The sequence below is a fragment of the Aphelocoma coerulescens genome, chromosome 2 (assembly GCF_041296385.1).
Source record: "Aphelocoma coerulescens isolate FSJ_1873_10779 chromosome 2, UR_Acoe_1.0, whole genome shotgun sequence".
Taxonomy (NCBI): domain Eukaryota; kingdom Metazoa; phylum Chordata; class Aves; order Passeriformes; family Corvidae; genus Aphelocoma; species Aphelocoma coerulescens.
Window position 1 is genome coordinate 24364790 of NC_091015.1, and position 21650 is coordinate 24386439.

The 21650-nt window shown below is 39.2% G+C and overlaps 1 protein-coding gene across 1 annotated transcript in view; it reads right to left on the reverse strand.

The window, feature by feature from the left end:
* Positions 1–21650, reverse strand: part of CALCR (calcitonin receptor) — a 157684-nt gene that overhangs the window by 65569 nt on the left and 70465 nt on the right. Inside the window, exon 2 of the mRNA XM_069006840.1 lies at positions 3657–3744. Coding sequence (XP_068862941.1) covers positions 3657–3704 — 48 coding nt within the window. The 5' untranslated portion in view covers positions 3705–3744. The remainder of the gene's footprint in view (positions 1–3656; positions 3745–21650) is intronic.

A 21650-nucleotide genomic window follows, 5' to 3' on the forward strand; every position in this document is an offset into this window, starting at 1 on the left:
GCTTGGTAACAATTTGACAGATTTGGACTTAGTGAACACGTGCAATTGGTTTTTTGCTCGAAATAAATTTATTCTAAAATTCAGCATTGATCTAGTAGGCCTAATTGAAAATAGTATGGCTTTCAGCTGCAGCACCTATTTAGTCCTTACTATGCACGTTGTGGTTGGCTCAGGACACAAAATTGGAGTATATGGGGAAAACTGCTTCTTCAATCCTCATTTCCAGGGCCATTTGTAGGCACAGTTCTTACTTGACAAAATAAAGCAGACAATATGTATCTCTTCTCTCAGTGTCCTGAAAAATTGACTGGTCACACAGGAAAGAGACCCAAACCTTTTTCTTATTCCTCATTCTCAGCAGTTTGATGCTGCTGGGCACATTGTGCTGATGCTTCATCCTTCTTGTGAAGAGAAATGTGCACTGAGGAGAGGAACTAATTTCTTCAGCATACGGGCTCACGTACTTGAGGAAACAAACCTCAGCCAGATTCTGTGGCTCTCAATAACTGCCAAAAACTAGAGAGCATCAGGTATAAAGTGAACTAAGACATAATGAACAGATATATTTTCTAATGAAATTCCCTTTGTACTGTAGAGGGCTATCTGGTGATGCATTATTGTGCATCCAAAATCAAGGGAATCCATCAAAGAGGAAGAAAATAAAGAGTTGCTTTTATTTCTAAATTAGGTTTTGGAACAACTGACACTTCAGGTTTTGTTTGGCAAAGACGAGTTATTATGGATCTGTACATGGAAGTGCTATTTATTCTATGCAAAAAATTACACACATAAAGGACATAGTTTCTATCAGAAGGTACCAAACCCCCTTGGTGACAAGTCTAAAAGAGGTGGTGGAGAGGGAATGTCTGTGCACACCAAGTAAGCAGGGCCTGTGACAAGACATTGAAGGAGAAATACGAGATGAATCTGAGGAAGTCTTCTGCAAAGCACCAACATTGCATAGAAGGCTACACTGAGATTGTGTTAGGGGCTCACAGCTACCCTAAGAGACGAGATTTCAGGTAAAAGTCTCCCCAGCTCAGTAGGGGGACCACCGCAGGGGAACCACCAGCATCTTCAGTGGGACAAATGGCACAAACAGAGAGCCTGGAGCCCAAAGGAGAAAACAAGGACCACAAAAAGTTGTGCTGCTTTGCAGCAGCTTGCAGTAACCAACTGAGAGTGCAGATCACAAATGAGAGTATGACAGAAAACCATCAAAGTCATCAAAGAATGGAGATCTAGAGGATGCCTTGTGGGGTGGGTAGAGGAGAGGAATGGGAGATCACTCCTGCCTGTGTCACAAATCACTTTAATTACTATATTTTCCTCAGCCTCAGACAGTGGCTGATGTCTCACAGTTCTTGGAACACAGGAGTGATTTGAAGAACCAACAGAGTGGGAACAGTCTTTTTGAAAGAAGAGCACTCTTTACTCATTACAAATCATAAATAAAATGCAAAAAATGAATAGTTTCTACCATCTACAGATAGGGAAATTTTTGGAAAAATGGCTGAGACAAAATATTTTTCATATTTGATCTAACAACAGTGCTCTGGATAAATTTCGTGGAGGAAACAAAGCTTGTTTGTGGTCTAGTTCTGTGACTGTGGCTTCTTCCCTACTGAAAGGTAAATTAATCTAAGAGATGTCAAAGTAGAGAACAGAATGCCCACTGCAGTAGGGAAAGAAGGCACATAGAGATTGGAAGAGTGAAAATGTAAGGAAATTTGTGCTTAAATTATCCATTGAAGTCAGAAGCTGAAGCGCCCTTTGGTGCAAAGATATTTGAAATGAATGCAGATGCAGATCTCACTGAAGAGTTTTTTAAAGAAATCCTAGCCCTGGAGTACTGCAGGGATGAGCACAGAACTAACGTTGCACACATGCTCTCATGGGTGAGAGATTTAAAAGATCTGGGGACAACAGGGCAAGGATCAGTCCTTCAAGGTTGACCTACAAACCCATGCTGTAGGTCAAAGCACCTCAAGTGTTCAGAAGTGCTGTTGACATTTTAGTTATCAGAATATTTACAGTCCTGTCACTTGACTGGGAGCAAAATAAGCTGGATCTGTTTCTTCATTTGGCATTGGCTTTTCATAAGAAGAATCGCTATTCTTTGTCAAGACCCCTATCAAGCTATGCAGATCAAATGGGATTCAAACCAGAAGGAAGCTGGTCTGTCTCAGCCTCTTTGTTACAGACATCTCTGACCATGGGTGATTTCATAGCCAGTGCATTGTCACACGCACCCTTGCAGGATAGGTAGAACAGCCACCACAAATAGTCACAAATGCAAGAATACTCCAATATCCCTCAGGGTAGAACACTTCTCTCGAGCATGGAGATGATTCCTTAATTATAATTCTGGAAAAATTCTTTTGGGACCAAGTTAGCAGAAACGTATTAACTCTCTTCAATTCTTTCTCCTGCTCTTCAGCTCTTCTTTGATGGAGGATCCTAATCGTGGACCATAAATTCAATATTTTTCTGAACTAATGTGTTCTTTGCTGTTCTCCTGGGTTCTCCATGATCTCATTTAATTGTTTTCTTTTCACCTCCTTCCATCCATCATTCTCTTACTATTCTCTACTTTCCTTTCCATCTTTTTATGTCTATAAATTTAAGTGGCAAACAGCACTATGGACAAGTTATGCTAGGCTGAGAGGAGACACACAACCCAATGAGTAAACCAGGGAGAGCAGTCGCTTATGGTCTCCAACATATTTGCTACAACATGGGAGTTGATGAGGAGACGCACAGAGATATTTCACATCCAGATATTAAAAGAGAAGATGAGAAGCAGAGGGGCAGGAGGACCTAACCAACAAAACACAAGAAGAAGAAAGCTTTCTTCAGGAACATAGAGATAGAGTTAGATGGGGAATAAGTTGGCAGCCATCATGCAAGTTACTCATACCACACCAGCATAGTCCAGGTGCTTGTTCCTGATAGCAACAGTCAGACATATGTTACAGATCATTCTGTAACTGAGGTTTTGGGCAGTATTCTCAATTCTGACTACTTGTAATGTCTATGATTTTATGATACTCACTAATAATTTGAGGTTTTGCAAGTAGACATCAGCAAAAGGGTTCAATTTATGTGAGAGGTATTTAGCCAGGCAGAAATGAATTTACTGTGTATTTAGAACCACAATTACTCAGCCATGTTGCATACATTAAAATAAATGTAATTTTGATATGAAACAGTTGAAAACAGCCTTTGAACTAAATAAATGGACTTTATATCACTATTTTTAATTTCAGTTGCTTTCCTAATAGCAGATCAACTATAAACAGTGAAAATCAATCACTACTTAAGTCAGTTTGTCTCACAGAACAACATTAAGGGCAGTTTTCAACCACACATGTTCCCATGTCACTGATATGTTGTAGCCTGTAAAACACAGAAACGAAAAGATGGATGCATAAACTTCTTCAGACTTGCAGTTCTGTCTCACCAAGAAATAACACTTTCAAGTTCAAACATTTATTAGGTAATTTTATTAATCTCCTTTTGAAATTTATTACTGAGGAAACTCTTTTCTTCACCTGTGCAGTATAACAAATATAACTCGGTACTCGTTTTTCTTAACATAGTCACAAGTTTAAATAAGGCAGGTGTCATGAGCAGTTCAGTTTTCTTGTACTTACAGTTAGAAGGATGATGAGTAAGAAGCAACTCTGGGTTGTTTTTTTCATTGTGGAGTCTTCCTGGAGAGACACGTTGTAGATGACCCTTCTGGGAATTAAACAACAAAAACAAAAGCAGTATTGGACTTTATCTGTTATGATAAATTCCTTGTCTTTGTGTATGAGCATCTTTTTAGACTCAGAGTGGACTCTGTGTGCATGGTTATTTGAGCACCCCCAGCCTTACACGTGCTCAAGGTTGATTTAACTGGAGGTTGGTATGCTTTAAATTTAGTGTCCTTTGTGAATCTCTGGTTCACAGATGATTGAATGACGTGGGGTACAGCTCCATGTCACTGTGTCACCAGCGGCAGATCTGGGTTAAGTCCTGTTGTCTTTGCCAGCTGAGGCTACCTTTGTTGTCCTTTTTCACCTGCTTCTAACCTAATACAGAGCTGCAGACCTATGAATAATCCAGATATTTTAAACCTGACCTACAAAACCCAGAAAGAGCCAGTTTGCAGACAAGTATAATAGCAGCTCAAAACTCATATTTATGGGGCTTTCTGCCAGAGTTTGAGTAATCTCTAGCTAGGTGAACAAGCATGTGTGGCAGGAAATGAGAAACTGGGAACAACATTGTGGGATTACACTCTCCATAATGCAGCTGGGTGGCTGGGCTGTGGATAGACACACAGCAGTGTAAGCCTCAGGCCACTGAGCATGACTGCTTCAGCACAAGTACTGGAGAGGCAGAGCATGGACACGACTCCACAGGTTTGAAAGGAACTGGATCAACAACTTTTTGGTTTCCTGCTTTTTTCCTCAGAGCGTTTTACATCAACGCTCATCTGTCCTATCTGGGAAAAATATCCAGGGGCTACCAGGTATAATCTTATTGCTTCACAGTTGTGGGAGTTCAAGCAAGCAAAGCTCTTTGCATTAACACATCATTTTAAGTTTTATTAAAATGTAAATTCTGCATTAAAGTGAGAAATGCAGCTTTTGTCAAAATACATTGTGCCTTCTGATGTGCCACAGACCACTTGTGGTATATGTGCTGAGCAACATGTGGCTGAGATCACCTTCAGTTGCAGTAACACAGTGAGCACTCACACACCTTCATTTTTCAGACAGCTTAAAAACTAGAAGTTAGGTGTTTTCTACCTGGGCAAACAATCCTTTGAGCACCCTACACATTTGAAACCCATAAACTGAATGGGATAAAGCACAGGAACTTGAGCACTTAGTCTAGTTGACATGCAGTGAACAACACAATCACTTGTGTAACATTTGTCTCAGCAACAACATTGTAACAGCTTTTGTTGTCTTTAAATGGTCTGGAAGGTTAGCCATTTTCAGAGGGGAAATGAAATATAGTCCTCATCTAAAGCAGAAATATATAATGTCAAAATGTAATAAAGGTGTGGCACTTGCACTTCAATGTTACACATGTGATCCAGTGGGATCGTTGCAATTGTGTCACTGATACTACACAAAACATAAAGTGATTGCAAAGAGGGTTCAGAGGATTTGACTCTACTAAGAAGTAGTCTTATTATTGTCTGAATCTTGCCAGAACCATTCTGCTGTGACAGTGGTAATGTAACATGCATATGATACAGAAATAATATGTAATTACACTGTGAGCTACAAAGTTGCATTAGATTATGAGTGGTAGACAACACAACTGAAGCAAAAAATGGATAGCTGGATCAGAGAAAAATGCCCAGAATTTTGTTTTCTGCATGTTTTCCAGGCTCTTCCCTGAAGCCTGTATTGGTTCAAACTGACAATAAAGACTAATGAAGAGCATATCAACAGTGGCTCTTGGACAGCTGTACAGTGAGCAGAAATACAAGCACAACACGGTGTTCATCCAGTTACACACTGTACTGCAAGGTGTTCTACAGCACGGTGTAAAGCCAGTCTGGTGGGTGCCTCCATTCCTGTAAGCCTCCTCACTTCTGCTGCATCTGGATTTAGCATCAAGTAGGCAAATAGAGCCCTTTGCCTTACAAACTGTCAACAGCTTTAAAATACACAACAGTTTCTACAAATGGCACAGAGATTAACACAATATTGTGACCTAGGAAGCATAAGCAAAATCAATATCACCTGAATTTACCTGCTTTATGTCTGCTTTTCCTGCACTTTGTGCCTAGAGTGCCTGCAGCACCACATTGGGTTACAGCTATGGATGCAGGTAAATTTTACCCTCATGAGATTTTCTGAACATTTGTTATTATGTACTGAAAGAGATATTTAAAATGTTTCTTGAGCTTTTCTCTGTTAATTAAAAAAAAAAGCCATCTGTAAAATATTTAACACATTATTTTCGCCCGTGTGAACTAAATTGACTGCACCATATGATACTACATACGAGTAAATGAGTAAGAACTACTTCCCATGCTGAATCTTAGCTAGTCTATTTATTTCTAGTCATTTTTCTTTTAGCCAGCTGTAACCACAGGAACAGCTGACATGACAGATAAAATCCAGCACCTTTTTTGTCTTTCTCTTTCAGAGAAGCCTTTTCCAGTGGCAAAAATTTCAAGAATTGTTGAACTACAATATTTTAACAATCAAACTGTGAAGCCCCTGACTAAGAAGAGGTTTTTTTACTTTAACCACAAGACTTGCCCATAATGTTACAGCACACTTAGGCTGGCATCAGTACTGGATCAAGGATGATGATCTCATTGACATTAAAAGGTACATGCAAGTACAAAGTGTTGGTCAATGAGCAGGACACAAGCAACAGTGAGGCAGAAAGATTCACACAAGGGGAACCCCAGGAGATGGACTCTGTCAGCCTCCAGGCAGAGGAACAAACCAACACCTCCGTGGCTCTGCCCCCATCTCCAGTGATCCAGGTTCAGCTGTGACATGCCAGGCAAGCTGGGATGTGCAAAGCAGTATGTTCAAGTGCCTGCTGTTTTGGGTATTTTGTGCTGGAACAATCGCTTTTTTACACAGACACTACAGCCCAGCGTCAGTGTACTTGCAGCTGAAGGAAAGCTGGACAGCCCAGAGCACTGGAGCTGTGATATCAGGAACAGAGGGTGGAACCAGAAAAGAGTCTGCTCCCTGGTGCATACTCACACCATGACTCAACCACACATGGGCTTCCACAGCACTGCCCACAGGAGGCTGTTCTCCATGGCTTCTTCTGGCTGCTCAGTACCACCTGACTTGTGCTAACTCCACAGCCACACTATAGGACCACACTATGAAGAGGTCAGGAAATTAGTTTTCAACTACACAGTTTTAAAATAGATTTAAATGGGGTTTTTAATTTATTTTTTTTTTACCATTACAGATGGAGAAACAATAATATTTCACGCTGTTTTAAGAGTAGGTATTGCAGAGATTTTAAGGTATGCATGAGGTTTTCTTGAGATGATGCTTATTACAATAAACAACAGGAATTATAGAAAATGTGCTGATAGTTCTTGGGATCACCAGAGCTTTTATAAGAATGATTATTATGGCAATTTAATACTGTTTTGAATTACCTAAAAATTTGTTTCATTTGTTGAAGTTCCCAACATTTTTTAGGTGCTATGCTGGTTCCTGTTCCTATAGTATTTAGCCTTTTTCCATAAGTCCAACCATGTCCTTACTCGATATTAAGTTGGTATAACATGCTGCATGCATTTCAATTTTAGAATACCCATATTTAGGCATTAATCATAAGTAAATTGCTAAAGCCCCATAGTTTTCCATGATTGTATTAATTCCTCAGCCCCTGTTGTTTATAATTGTTACATACGACATCCCTGACTGTTATTTAAACTAGAGTGTTGTTCTTTCTTTCTTTGCAAATGTAGAATTTATGTACCTCATTATGTGCTTAATCCTGCTTTAGCTATAATACTAATATCACTGACACTGTGGAGTAAATCGTGAAACTTATCTGAGGATGAACACAGCATCCTACTCAGTAATGACATCTCTTTTATCTCTGTCCAGATGTCTACAGGTGTAGTACTGTGATGAACAGGGCTGTGATGAACAGATGAACAGTTACCACTGCATTATCCAGAAGGTGGGAAAATCCTCCATGCACAGACATTTGCACAAGGCCAACAAGGGAAGTCAAATTTAGTCAGACAGAAGGGTGTAAGATGGAAGATTTAAAAGGGCAGTAGAACAACAATTCTCTGCCAAGTTCTCAAGAAAAAGGAAGGAAGGAAGGAAGGAAGGAAGGAAGGAAGGAAGGAAGGAAGGAAGGAAGGAAGGAAGGAAGGAAGGAAGGAAGGAAGGAAGGAAGGAAGGAAGGAAGGAAGGGAAAGAAAGAAAGAAAGAAAGAAAGAAAGAAAGAAAGAAAGAAAGAAAGAAAGAAAGAAAGAAAGAAAGAAAGAAAGAAAGAAAGAAAGAAAGAAAGAAAGAAAGAAAGAAAGAAAGAAAGAAAGAAAGAAAGAAAGAAAAAAAAAGAAAACTGGAAAACCTTCTTTAATTATTCTGCTCTGATAAATCTGCAATGCCATCTGTCACAATACTGCCGACATACCTTTGGTTGAGGAAAATTATTTTAAAAATGGTTTTTAAAATAAGATTTTGAGGAATTGTGGCTAAGTACAGAGATGTGATGAAAAATCTCTTTCTCAGTGTGTTTATTATAGTCAGAAACTTTAAAAATTCACTTGCAACCTCCCTATTAGGCTGCAAGTTCCTTAGAGAGCTTCCTTCCCCCCCCATGCAGCTTTCTCGGGTGACTAGCTGGGTACACACCTCAGACTCCAAGGTCTCTGTGTTTTCTGACTTGGATAAGGCTTTCAGACCCTCCCGAGGAGTACCTTGCCACTCAGCACAGAAGGCAACAACCTGCTCTGCCTGCATTAACACTAGACTGGGAAACACCGGGCAGACACATCTGAGCAAGGCACAGGCAAGCCAGCAGATCCTGCTGCTGAGTGTTTTAGGTGTTTGGATCCAGGGAGGAGGTTGCAGGTCTGTTTGTGTAGCCAAAAATACAGATAGTTTTGAGGAAAGTATTAAAATTATCCCCTCACTCCCAGTGGGACATTTTACCCCTGGCTTCCTAATTTAGACTACTGCTTTGGGCCAGGAATGAGCTGTACATCACACTTCTACAATCCCAGGTCTTGTGCTGACCAACACTGTAGTTATAGCCCCATCAGGCAGAGGAAATGCCATGAGTTTAATCCCCACACCTGAGATGGGAGTAGAGCCACTCCCTCCTATTTCCCCAGCACATTCTCCAGTCATTAGCCAGCAGTAGTCTTGAGATGGTTTAAGTGGCACCAGAATCTTCTGGCATTTCCAGTAGAAATGGTGAGCTCTGCTCAGTTATTTCTCATATGCCAGAAAACTGGTGACCATCAGTCCCAGGCAGGGATGGGTCTCCTAACAGCCTCTAGTCAAGTGTCCAAGAAGACGAGACAAGGCAGAAGATGTATCTATTATGTCGTACTCCTGTACTCCTTATGGCTTACCTTCGCACAGTACCTCCATGTTTTGTCTAACCTTCCTTTTCATATGGGAATCCCCTGAGAAATAAAAATTCCAAATTCTCAGTTTCTGGTGTCAGGCACATAAAAACATCATGACATTAAAATTGCAGTTATCTAGGACACTTGCTGCTTATCTCATTCCTTTTGGGAGTCTTGGAGACCCAAATGTTAAGTTGTGTCATGACTACTCAGTTGTTATTGTAAGACATCACAGTTTCCATTAGATTGCCTGGTGAAGATTGTGAACTGCATCTCAAGTGTGTGCTGTTAACAAACTGAAACTATCAGTCCTGGCAAACAGGCAATTTCAGAGTTACACAGAGCAAATGACCAAATAATTCTACTTTATTGATTCATTTGGATTACATGGGAGCTGCAATGCTTGATATTTAATTTTTCCATTTAAAACCAGTCAACCAAAAGGGGTCATTTTACCTTAGGTTTCCCTTTAACCAAGTCCTTTGCAATAAACTGGACAAAAATAGGAAGAAAGTAGCTACAAACTTGTCTGTATCTATTTTTAAGGTAATCACAAAGTTTTGAAAGCCCCCACATTACATATCTGAGCAGCCGATGTGATCATACACACCAGAGAGAAAATTGAAGATGGTGGATCTTAGACTGGGTGATATGACAGAGGCAAGATTCTTTGAAAGAGACAAAAAAAGCCAAGAAATATGCTTTGAATAAGAGTTATTTATCTAGGACTTTAAAAATATATGAGCCAAATTATCCAGAAGATTTTCAGAAAGGCTGAACATTTTATGAAATAAAAGATAGTAAAGCCTCAAAGGAGTTGGATTCCTTCCACCTGCCAGAGCATAACTTAGGAAGGGAGTGCTGAGGTATCTGGCTGAGCAGAGGGACAAATCTCATTTGTATCACATGTAGGTATGGGTGTGTGTAGTACTTCTGCATCCTCTAATGACTGTAAATCAGGGGTGATGCCTGCTACATATTAGCCAAAAAAACCCCAGTAGCCAAAAAAACCCCTACTTCTGCAGTCTTTAGGAAGCCATTGCTAATGCCCCTCTTGGCTATTGGACAAGGGGTTTTATGAGGTTGCAAATAAAAACAAAGAAAATTTCAGGAAGAGACTAGCAAGGTATTTCAGGGGATTTGTTGGCCGACAAAGTTTGGAGTACTTACACAAACTGGATTGTGTAACTAGTTTCAAAAACTTAGTTTTAATCTTTTTCAAATATCTTCTATGAAGTATTTTATCCCAAAATGTTAACAGGATTATGTGAAGGGTCACACACTGAGCAATTCTGGAGCTCGGCATCTACAGGACCCTCTGTACCTTGTTGTATTTTTCTGAATTTGGCAGAATCATTCTGTTTTATGCAGAAATAGTGACTGAGGGACAAGGTTTTATGCCTCTCCACCACAGGCTCCGGTGACACAAAGAGTGGTTAAAGGAAGGGAGTTCAGAGATGGAGGAGATGGTGAGTAACAACAGCACATCTGCCCCTATATAGATCAATTTAAGCTTTTGTGGAATTGAAATTAAAAGAAAATCGACTTCTGTGCTTTGCAGTGAAAGAAGCAACACATGCAATTACACTTTTACTTCAGCCATAATGCAGTACAGAGAGTGGGTCACACTGTGACTCTGGAAAATGAGTTTATTGCCTTCTATCACTATGCAAAGGATACACTCTTGAAATAATCTCACTGTTACAAAACAATGATTGCTCACATAAGGATTATGTCAGGCTCTCAGGACCCATCAAATTATCATAGAACAGATTGGGCTGGAAGCAACTTTTAAATACCATCTAGTCCAAACCCCCTGTGCCATGGGAAGGGGCCTTCCACTAGACCAGGTTCCTCGGGGCCCCATCCAGCCTGGTCTTGAACACTTTGGGGGATGGGGCATCCAAAACTTCTGGGCAACATGTTCCAGGGTTTCATCTCCCTCACAGTAAAAAATTATTCCTAATATATAATCAAAATCTACCTTCTTTCAGTTTAAAACCATTGATCTTTTTCTGTGACTACAGACCCTGGTAAAAAAGTTTGTCCCCGTCTTTCTTTTAAGACCCTGTTAGCTACTGAAAGGCTACAATAAAGTGTACTTGGAGCCTTCTCTCCTCCAGGGTGAGCACTCTCAGCTGTCTCAGTTTGTCTCCATAGGAGACAGCTCCAGGCCTCTGATCATCCTCATAGCCTCCTCTGGACTCATTCTAACAGGTCCACATCCTTCTGACATTGGGGCCCCCGGAGCTGGTTGCAGCGCTGCAGGTGGGGTCTCACCAGAGTGAGTAGAGGGGCAGAATCACTTCCCTCAGTCTAATTGCCATGATGCTTTTAACACAGCCCAGGATACTATTGTCATGTCACAATGTTCATACTTGATGGCGAAGGCTTTAATTTTTTTTTATTTTTTTCGATCAAATTTGAAATGCGTAAGTTAAATGCAAACCTTACATTTCTGAAGGAACACTCAGGATTTTACTAGCTCTGCTTTCAGTAATGGATAACAAGATAAAACCAGCAATATTTCAAAAAAACTTACTAAGTGCCAGTAAATGTTACCATGTTAAAGTCAAATGTTTCCAATCTGTAGAACAAAGAAAGAAAGAAGCAGAAGAGAAACAGAAAGCCGTGTAACAAAGCAGAGGGATAAAATTTATAGCAGAGCATTCCTGCTGTTCTGAGTGCTCAAATAGTGGGGCTAAGTGAGGCAGCTTTGGCCACTGGTCCACCATTGAACAGATAAAAGCAGCCACACTGCAGGAATGCCTGGTTCATTACTGAATGTCCCTCCAAGCAGAACACGTCCTTGCCTTGCCATTTTGCTACATCATTATGAATCTCTGGTTTGGCATGTCACACATTAGCACAGTATAATTTTAGCCTTTTAGGCCCAGCTGTGAAAGGTCTTTTCAAAAATGCTTGCAATTTTTGGAGGACTTTGCAGCAATGCTTGTACAACAAGCAAATATGCAATTATCTTATCTTAGAGACAGTGCAGCTTGGACATAGCCAAAAGCTTGGTCATAGCCAAAAGCTTGGGATGAATACTACCCTGCTGTAAGACAAAGATTTCAAAAGAATTGCATACATTTATGTCAGACTCAAATCTTTCACATAGCCTGCAAAATTAAAGCAGAAATTTAGAATGATTCTCTCTATATATAATTTTTTAACAGAGAATACAGTTTTCACAGTCCTTATCACCTGCAAAATAACCTTTGTGGGTAAGATTAATAATATCAGTGTAATTTACAAGGAGAATTGTGAGGGTTGAGCTAAATATACATTGCTAAAGAAAATGAACCATACTACACAGCTTCAGTCAACAGTTTTGAGTCAAGGAAAAAAAACATATCCGTGGTTGCCTTTTTTTAACTGGAGCAGCATCCCAACTGTACTGTACATACAGCCTAGATCTTACATACCAAACATGCCTGTTAACGTATTTAAAAATACTCTAACAAATACTTGAGTTCAGTGAAGCAAGAGTATAAGGACAAGGCAGACCAGGATGGACTTTGGAAGCACACATAAAGAGTTAGGAAGAAGAAAGAAAAACTGCAGGATACAACTTGAATGTAAGGTAATTTTTCCAATTACCAAATTCTTTCTGTATCACCTTGGAAAAATCTTCATATAATTGTGCGAATGTAACCTCATATATGACATTCTTTGTTCTTGGATCAATACTTGTTCCAGTCAATACTTTGTTGATTCCATATATTAAGTTTTTTTGTTAAAAATTTTTCTTTCAGTTGCAGCATATACTGGGAAGAAAACTAGTAATTTAATATTTATTTGCTGCCAATTCCCTCTTGGTTTTCCATTCAATCCTTCCCCAGAAAAACTCCCACTGGTCTTTTTTTTTTTCCCTAACCATACATTTCTATAAATTATTTGAAGCAATTGAATATTTTATGGGGTTGGCAAAAAACCAAGAAAAATATTATAATTTCTTATTAAGTCAATGTTTTTATGTAAGTCATATGAAGTGCGAAAAATCCTGTGAGTAGATTGTGTTAAATCAAATGCACATGACATATATTTAAAGCATTTTTTTCCCACTTGGCAGAATAGCCCATGTTACAGCTGGATGTAGGTTTCAGTTCTACCTCAGCAAATATGAGCCTGTGTGGAAATAATGCATTTTCCTTGAGTCTGGTTCTAATTTTATGGCAGTTTTGTTAATAATGAATAAAAATCTTGATTTTGATTTGAAGTCAGGGTATATCATTGTTGATCTCTAAGGGTTGTATATAAGGTATTATTTTGGAGTATTTTAAATTCTTTAATAGAAGGAGAGGAGTTTTGGGACATGCAAACCCTCTTGTGACAGTCTCTGGAGAAGGCTTTGTATGCCTGAGGTCTCAGCTAACATTCACAGATACACCAGTTGGTTTACCTAAAGGATTTTTACTTCTGTTGATACATCTTTACCTATGCTCTGCTCTTAAACTATTGTATCTACTTCAATACTGATAGTTCTGTATCACATCTACCCTACAATGAATGGAAAAGTGACCCAAAACTGTCACTGCATTTTAAACTATTTTTACAGCTATTCTAAAGATGAAGAAAGATACAATAATGTAGTGATTGATGGGGATGTAAGGAAAGATGGATAAGTCAGTAATAATAAGATTATGTGCATCAGTTATTACAGATTATTTGAATATCACAGCTGTAGTGCTTGGATATTGTGTTGTCCCTGTCAGGAATTATGGCACCATTACAATAAAAAGTTAAATTGAATGTAACAGTCTAAATTTCCATTTTCAGTTAGAGAAAAATCTACACATTTCTCACTAAGGCATTATACATTCATTTCAGAAGTTCAACAGGGCCATTTACATACAGTAAATTACTATGAACTGACATTTTCCCAAGAGGTAACTATTAGCCACTAAAAATTCTGTGGAAAGCTTCCAGGCTGACGTACATGAAGATATGTACTTTCAATGATAACTAGGGAGGTGAGGTTCACAGTGCTGAGGATAAAACAGAGGGTAAAATGGGTCTTGGCCAAGACCTGCAGAGAGAAGGTTAGTGTTCTCTTCATGGTTTCTCTTTTTATCTGTAAATTAGAGTGGATTAGTGAAGAATACAGATGAGGCAACAGGAATTACCTGAACAGTGAGACAAGTTATTATTGGTGTAGCTCACTCATATACTCCAAGAAAAATTTGTAAAAAGCCTTGGTTCTTTGTCCTAAACATCCTTCCAGGCTTGTAGCCTGGAGTCCAGGGTTCATCCAAGTGTCCCAAAAGAACAGCTGAATCCAGATGAGACACTATGTATTTGCAGGAAAACAAGACCAGGAGATGGCTAAAATAGATGGTGGCTGAAACATGTGAATGTGCCTTGTGAGCTGAAAGGTCAGTCATTACCCGTTACCAACATTAACAATGACCTTTCAGGGACATCAGTGCCAGCCATGCAAACAGAATCTCTGGTGACCTCTTCCTCTGCTTATAAATATTATTGAGCAGAAGAATTTTCATAACCACTTGTGTGGCTCAGAGTCTCAGCAATACCTTCCACAGATCCTAAATACATGTGGTTATGGAGGATCAACCACTTGTCACAGAAGTTTCATTGGAACCCAAGTATTCAAGTCCATGGAAAAAAAGCTTTATTTTCTGACAGACTAGTAGTGGGTGTAATGTTAAAAATAAATAAATAAATAAAAATGGTGAAGCATAAGAAAGTCAGTAAAAAGCAAAACAAGCTCTTTCACCACAACCCTCCCAAACAGGAAGAGCAGAGCACAGTCGTTGGATCTGTCTTTGCCTCTTTCTGCTAAGATGAGCTATCATGAATAACTTCTTGAGAAGTTAGTAAAGCTCTGCTTGTATTAAGCTCCATTTATTGAAGATCTCTTCCTATCCTGCCTTCTGAGGACAAAAATGAGAGTTCATGCTGACTCTCACAGATTACAGGCTGACATTTTGCTTTTGCTGCCCACTGTGCTGGGGGGTAAGCTCCGAGCCGGATCCTCCAAAGTGTCAGAGTTCTCACTGCCTTCAGCAGAACTGCCCTTCTGTGAGCCCTGGCTTTTTCTTCTTCCATTACCCATGTTGAGTGGAGCTCTGAGACAGCACTGGAAAGTTAACATATATACCTTGAAAGGGAAAATGGCTTAACATGGAAATGATTTGTTGTCACTTACATTGGCTCCTCAGAGCCCATTAAATGGCATACTGGTTTCTTTCATTAGCTTCCTGGCAATGTCACTGTCCCATTTCATATTGTTGTTATTATTTTAAAGTTCATTTATATGATTTTGTTCTCTTTTCATGTGTTATTTTGGATGTGACATTCCAGTCTGACAGATAATGTGTAGCTTAATTTTGTGCTGGACAGGGCACCATTTTGTGCTGGGGAGCAGGGTCACTCCAAAGCATCTTGTTATGCAGGGCCAGTGAGATGGGTTGTGGGTAAAGCATCGTGTGGTCTGGCTCCCACCTGCTCCACTGGAAGCCTCTGGGGCCACTGCAATTCTCAAGCAAGTCAGTCAAAGTCCAATTACAATCACTTATATTTCTTGAGGATGCCAAAACTAACTCCAAATGCTTCCTTATGCCAAGGTTTGCTTTCAGTAAAGTTTTAATATACACTGGCTAAAGCATGTCTTTAGAAGGGTTTTATTTTGTTGGGGCAGATGAAATGAATTTCTGGCTCCAGTACCCAAAGAATTCAGAACCAACCCCAGAATGACATCTGAAGTCACTGAGGACAAGCCTCCAAGTTTTGAGTCAGCTGAAAATATAGAGACAATTTTCCTTTCTGAGCACATTCCAGACCCATGCATGTGCCAGGGGGCTGTTCTTAGTTTAGCCTATAGAGTTGGAACTTGGATGCCTATGTAACAGCTAAGCTTAGGGTTTCCCCAAATCTCCCTACCAAATCTGGCTTCAGAGACAAAGGATAATCTGGATCACAAATGGTAAAGTTAAACAAGAAAATAAATGACTCCAGTGTAGCAGCCTATTTGTAAGTCTTTTCAAAATAAACCCCTGGAAGTAGTCTGTAATTTTAGCAAGATTTTTCCTGTTACACTGTAGGCTGCCAACTTTAGTATTTATTTCACTGGCAATAAATTAAAAGACCTGAAACTTTAGACTCTCTGTGATGTTAAAAACTTCAATTATCCATCCATGATCTAAAGCTTCATGTGGAAAAATAATAGATGGTCTCTTCTATAAATTACATTGCCAGACGAAGTGCCTTCGTATGGAAAGTACTTTATATTGCAGAGAGAGGACAAAAGGGAAGCATATTTGGATGAGTACTGAGATCCAGAAAAGATTTCTGATGGATCTGGAAAGAAGTCAGAACAGTCTTTTCGACAGCAGCTACAGCTGACCTTGCTTGAAATCCTGAGTGTCTCATTGAATCCAAAGGGGGGGGTATGTGTGTGTATATATGGGTGTAAGCTTCTGCAGAGGTGTATAAAATCTCAAGATGTGGGGAATTTAACACAGCCTAGCTCTTATAAGATCTGTAGAGATCATGTCTTGAGGCCTTTTGCCCCTCCAGTGTTTACTTGGCCTTCTGGCAATGGAAACAGCTCAGGCTTTTACTTGCTTGTAAGTAACTTGGAGCTTTTGCTAAAGCTTGCCAAGTATTCATCCTGATGAAGCACTTGACCTTTCTATTAAGTATGTTTTTCAGGCACCACCAAATTAAAAAGCACCTAAAGAGTATTTTTTTCTTAAACAATCAAAATATTTTTAGTTATGTGTGCATTTTTAATCTTCTGCACCGTACTTAGTGCTTCATCAAGGAAGTGAGAGGGCCAGCTCTGGTTTCTTAGACTAAAATCTGGTTTTACATATTACATAGCTCACACGTTACACATATACAACCAAAAATGCAATGTAAAAGCCATATATTTTATTTGTGGATGGCAAACAGCATCTGCATATTTTTTCTTTATTAAGATAAAAACATCCTTCATATTTTAATTATTGGGAATTTTTATTAATTCATTGGTTATTAGTATGTGCAAAAAATACCACTTTTGTAGCCTTATTCAGTGATCTCATTTGAGCAGGTGTTTCAGATATCTACAAGGAAAAGAAAAAGCAATGCTTTAATAGAGGAAGACATCACTGTGAAACTACAAATGAGTTCAGGAGTAGGATTTGCACTGGAAAATAAAGTTGTAGGTTTGTGTAGCTCTGTAGACTGGATCTTACTGTGAATGGAAAATCTCCTTTGGGATGGAAGGAATGCAACTTTTTTGTAGAATAAGTCTTGCCAAATAAGCTGATAAATCAGCTGTGATCTTTGCTCTTCCTTTTTAATAGTTCAGTTCACAGCAATGACACAAGCAGCAGAACTTGTTTTACTGTGGCTATATGTCCTAAAACTTTTTCTTCCAGGCCTTATAGTCATAGTTCCCTTCCCTATATTTAGCATTTTCCCACTACCCTTCCTTTTCCCCCTGCATTTTTTTCCCAGAAGATACTGTTTCCATCTTCTTTAAATTTAGCCATAATGCTATAATGATAGCACAGAGTTCCACAGCAAAGAACGGTGCAATATTAATTTACTTTACTTTCAGTGAATATTGTGCTAACTGCTACCCATATTGTTTCAGTAAAACACTCATATGGAATTTGTCTCAAAATCTTTACCTCCCATCTAGATGACTGTATTATGTCTGCAAAATCCCCAACCCTTTGTTATGGAATTAGGATAGGCTTCTGGAGCTTTGGTTATATATTTCTGCTCCAGGGATCTCACCATGACAAACTCATTCAACTCTACTTTCCATCTTAATGAATAGAGTTGGTAATCCAGGTTCACTTGCTATCAATCAGGAATCCCACAATCCCTTTGAAAACAGTTCAAAAGAAACAGCAAAAATACCAACTGCAAAAAACCCAACCAAACAAAAATCCCCAAACCAAAACCAAAACAAACAAACCACCCAAAACCAAACAGAGACGTTAACAACTCCACAAAAGATGCTTTGGAAAGTGAGTTCTGAAAGAACCACTATAACAGGGATTAAATGCATTCACATTGTGCAGTTCAAACAGCTGCTAAGCAAAGAATGACTCAGCCCATGCATCCATCTGGGTCAGCCTTGTCTAGGCACAGCTTCTGAGATGCACCCCCAGCAGGCTGCATCTGGATACCCACTGCATCCCATCAGCAACATGCAATCACACATTGCCACACAGACAGAGGAGCTGCTGGGCAGGGGATGAGTACACGTTGGTGTATACCTTCATGTATCTTTTAATTTACTGCAACTGGTATAAAATAACAAACTTTCACTTTTTGTGGTTCCCGGGCAGTCTCAAACGCATGAAACTCCACTTTTACTCCAGTGTCATCAAAATATTGGGAGTGGTCAATGACATTAACCAAATTTATGGATTTTGCTGGTTTGAAGTGTTTTAATTATGACAATCATTTTTTCATCGATCTCCTATAATCATGCTGGTAGTAACAGGAGAGGGTGTGAAAAATCATACTGCTCCTATGATTGCTCCTTGAATTTTTACACAGTCTTGCCCAGCCATTCATCTCTATTGAATAATTCTACTAGATTAGCTTCCTTATTTGATATTTGAGTTAGAATAATGGGACAAAAAAAATCAAATAATGAACTAATTTCCTGACTGGCATAATATGGTTTTGTACTATTTCCTTCTCGTGTGATATGATCTATGTCCAGTAAAACCATCTTTTGGTGTAACACTCCAGTGGCACTTAAGCTAATGGGCAGATCTTGAATCCTGCTCTTGGTATCACTTTTCTCAGTGGCATCCAGATTTTGACTCAAACATTTTGATATCTGTAACTAGATCATTAACTTGGTTTTCGATCATTAGCAGCACAAACCTGGCTTTACTGTCATGAGTTCTGCCAGGAAAAGTAGAACATATGTGGAAAAAATAATCTGTGCATGAAACAAACTAAAAACCTTACCTTTGACATGAAAGGCAGAATAAAAGACAATACACTTATTCCATTCTGGCTGACAAACTGCAGAAGCCAGGAGAGGATTTCAAATATAAAGGAGAATCCTTGCCAAGAGCTGCTTTTACTTAATCGGAAAGGATTGGGCTAAAGGCAACACACTGACTTCCCCAGGGAAATTCATATGCATAAGTCATGGAAGATAATGATAGGAAGACAGATGCTTAGAGCTCTTGACACTAGGTCCCAGCTACTACCAGGAGTTCTGCTAGCAGATACTGAACCCACTCCTTAATCTGGTAACAGATACTGAACCAACTCCTCAATCTGATGATTCAGCCAAAAGGATGCAACACAGACTGGTAGCCTGATACTGCCAACATTCCTGTGCTGAAGAGGAATATACAGTATTTACCTGGTTTACAGTGTTCATATTTCAAGAGATGCAGGCATAGCACACAGGAGTGCTGTATCCTACGTTAGCCTTCTGAAGTGGCTGACCCCTAGTCCACATTATGAGTGCAATCCCTTTTGATCTATGTATTCACAGACCTTCTGGAGGCAGAGCAGCAGATCAGCAGCAGCAGGCCATTACACCCTGAACAGTTTGGCAGAAGGTGCTGTGGCTTCTGATGACCAGGTGTCACCAGAAAGCTCCTGATGACGTCTGGTGTCTCTTACCTGATGTCAATGGATGTGTATGTTGTGGGCTGCTCTCTCCTATTACTGGGTGGGACACCTCCCTTCTTAAATTCTTTGCCTACCAACGGGTCAACAGCAGGTTGACAGTGGTCAGGTGTCTATTACCAGGGTGGAAGAGCTTCAGTACTACTCTGCAGGACATTTAACTGAAGACACTGTGTGCTCATGAAATAAACCCTCTGTGTTTTGTCTTGGTATAGAAAGGTGCTGCAGTCAGGGGTCCCGCCTGTACCAAAGAGCTCCTGGTGAAAGACCCAAGTACATTAGGACAGTGCCAAAGCTCTGAACCCTGACCCTAGGCAATCATATTTCAGTCCCTCACTCACAAGGAAAGTATTAATCATGTACCATAACAAAATTAGCTGTTCGAGTTAATTTAAAATTTTGCATTTTCATTTTTATGTAATTTAGGTTCTCATTTAAGGTACAAGTACCATATATATCACGCAAATCTTACTAATATGTCCTACCTGAAAGACTAGAAAATGTTTGTTTCTATATGAGCAAATGCTGCAGATTAAAACAGAAGACGTGAAGCAAAGCTTAGACGAAAATAAAGATTCTACTTTTTACATCTCTTCTGGAACAGAGCAATAACACTCTTTTCTCTACACTTAAAGTAATGGCTTACAGGGTCTGTTTCTTGTTTCTACCAGGTGCAGCTTATTTTAATTTCTCTCTGTAACTATTGATTGGAAAACCATCAAATTGCTCTGCTCTGGTGAGATACTGAAGGAGATACCAGCAGATCTACAAAAGACCCTAAACCCCCATTTGCCTATTAAGGGACCTTGGAATTATGTTATGAAACTTCTGTTTGGATGTGTTGAAAATCAATGACCTGTATTTGGTGCTGTAATTTTAACTGTCATTACACTGCATTTGCATTTCAACTTTTTTTTTTTCAAAGGAAAGACAATGAAGCGATGATATTATTTTGGAGCTGGTCTTGGTGCTGGATACTCAGCAATGCATAGATCCTTCTTAGGAAAACTCACCAGTGCTCCATCTTTATTTAACACTGGGTCTCTTTTCAAACAGCTGCAGAGACAGTTTCTTGGAAAAAATGCTTATTTTATAGTACTCATTTTTTTGGAAGATCAGGACTGACTTTTCAGGCAGCAAGTCTGTATCTTTCTGTTTGCACAGGACTTAACCATTGCAAAAAAAGTGATACACTCAGCACTGGGTACAATAGGGTCTCACTGGGAACTCTTGTGCCAGGATAGAGGCCAGTGGTTCAAGCAGATGTTTGTAGATAAATAAATATCTCATAGGAAATTTTAATTATAGAAGTAACAGTTTTGTGAAAGATTGTTTGGCAACTTCATTTTTAACATCAGGTTCTTCAGTGTGGGTCTTTGAACATTGGATTGCAGCATTTATAACAAATGAACATTTAGAGCCAGCGAGATACAGACTGTGAGACATAAAATATCTGAAATAGACAAGGTTTTCTGGGACAAATTGTTGTTCAGCTTATTTTCATATGAACCAATATACTCAATTAAACTGATTTTAACCAAAAAATATTTTTAAGTAGCTTAATTTTTGAGTGTGGCTTCAAGGTTTAATTTCAGGCCTAAGTCATTATTAATATTATATACTGCTGATTAAATAGGAATAAACATCTAGCCCATAAATGTAAATTAAATGTAACAACGGTTTAATCACTATCAATTTTGAAGTAGTAAGAAGTATTTATTCTTATTTAACTTTGGCCTTACTTTGGGCCAATGGTACTGTTCAAACAAAGTCAACATTTGGTATTGATTTCAATGAAAAGAAGTTTGAAGTAGACAGAGGAAAAGAACACTGCTGCAAAGAGAAGGGCGGGCTCCCGCAGAGAGCAAAGCTGACAGAAAGACAAACCTCTTTACTCATCATGGATTTCTAGCTCAAACATCCTCCC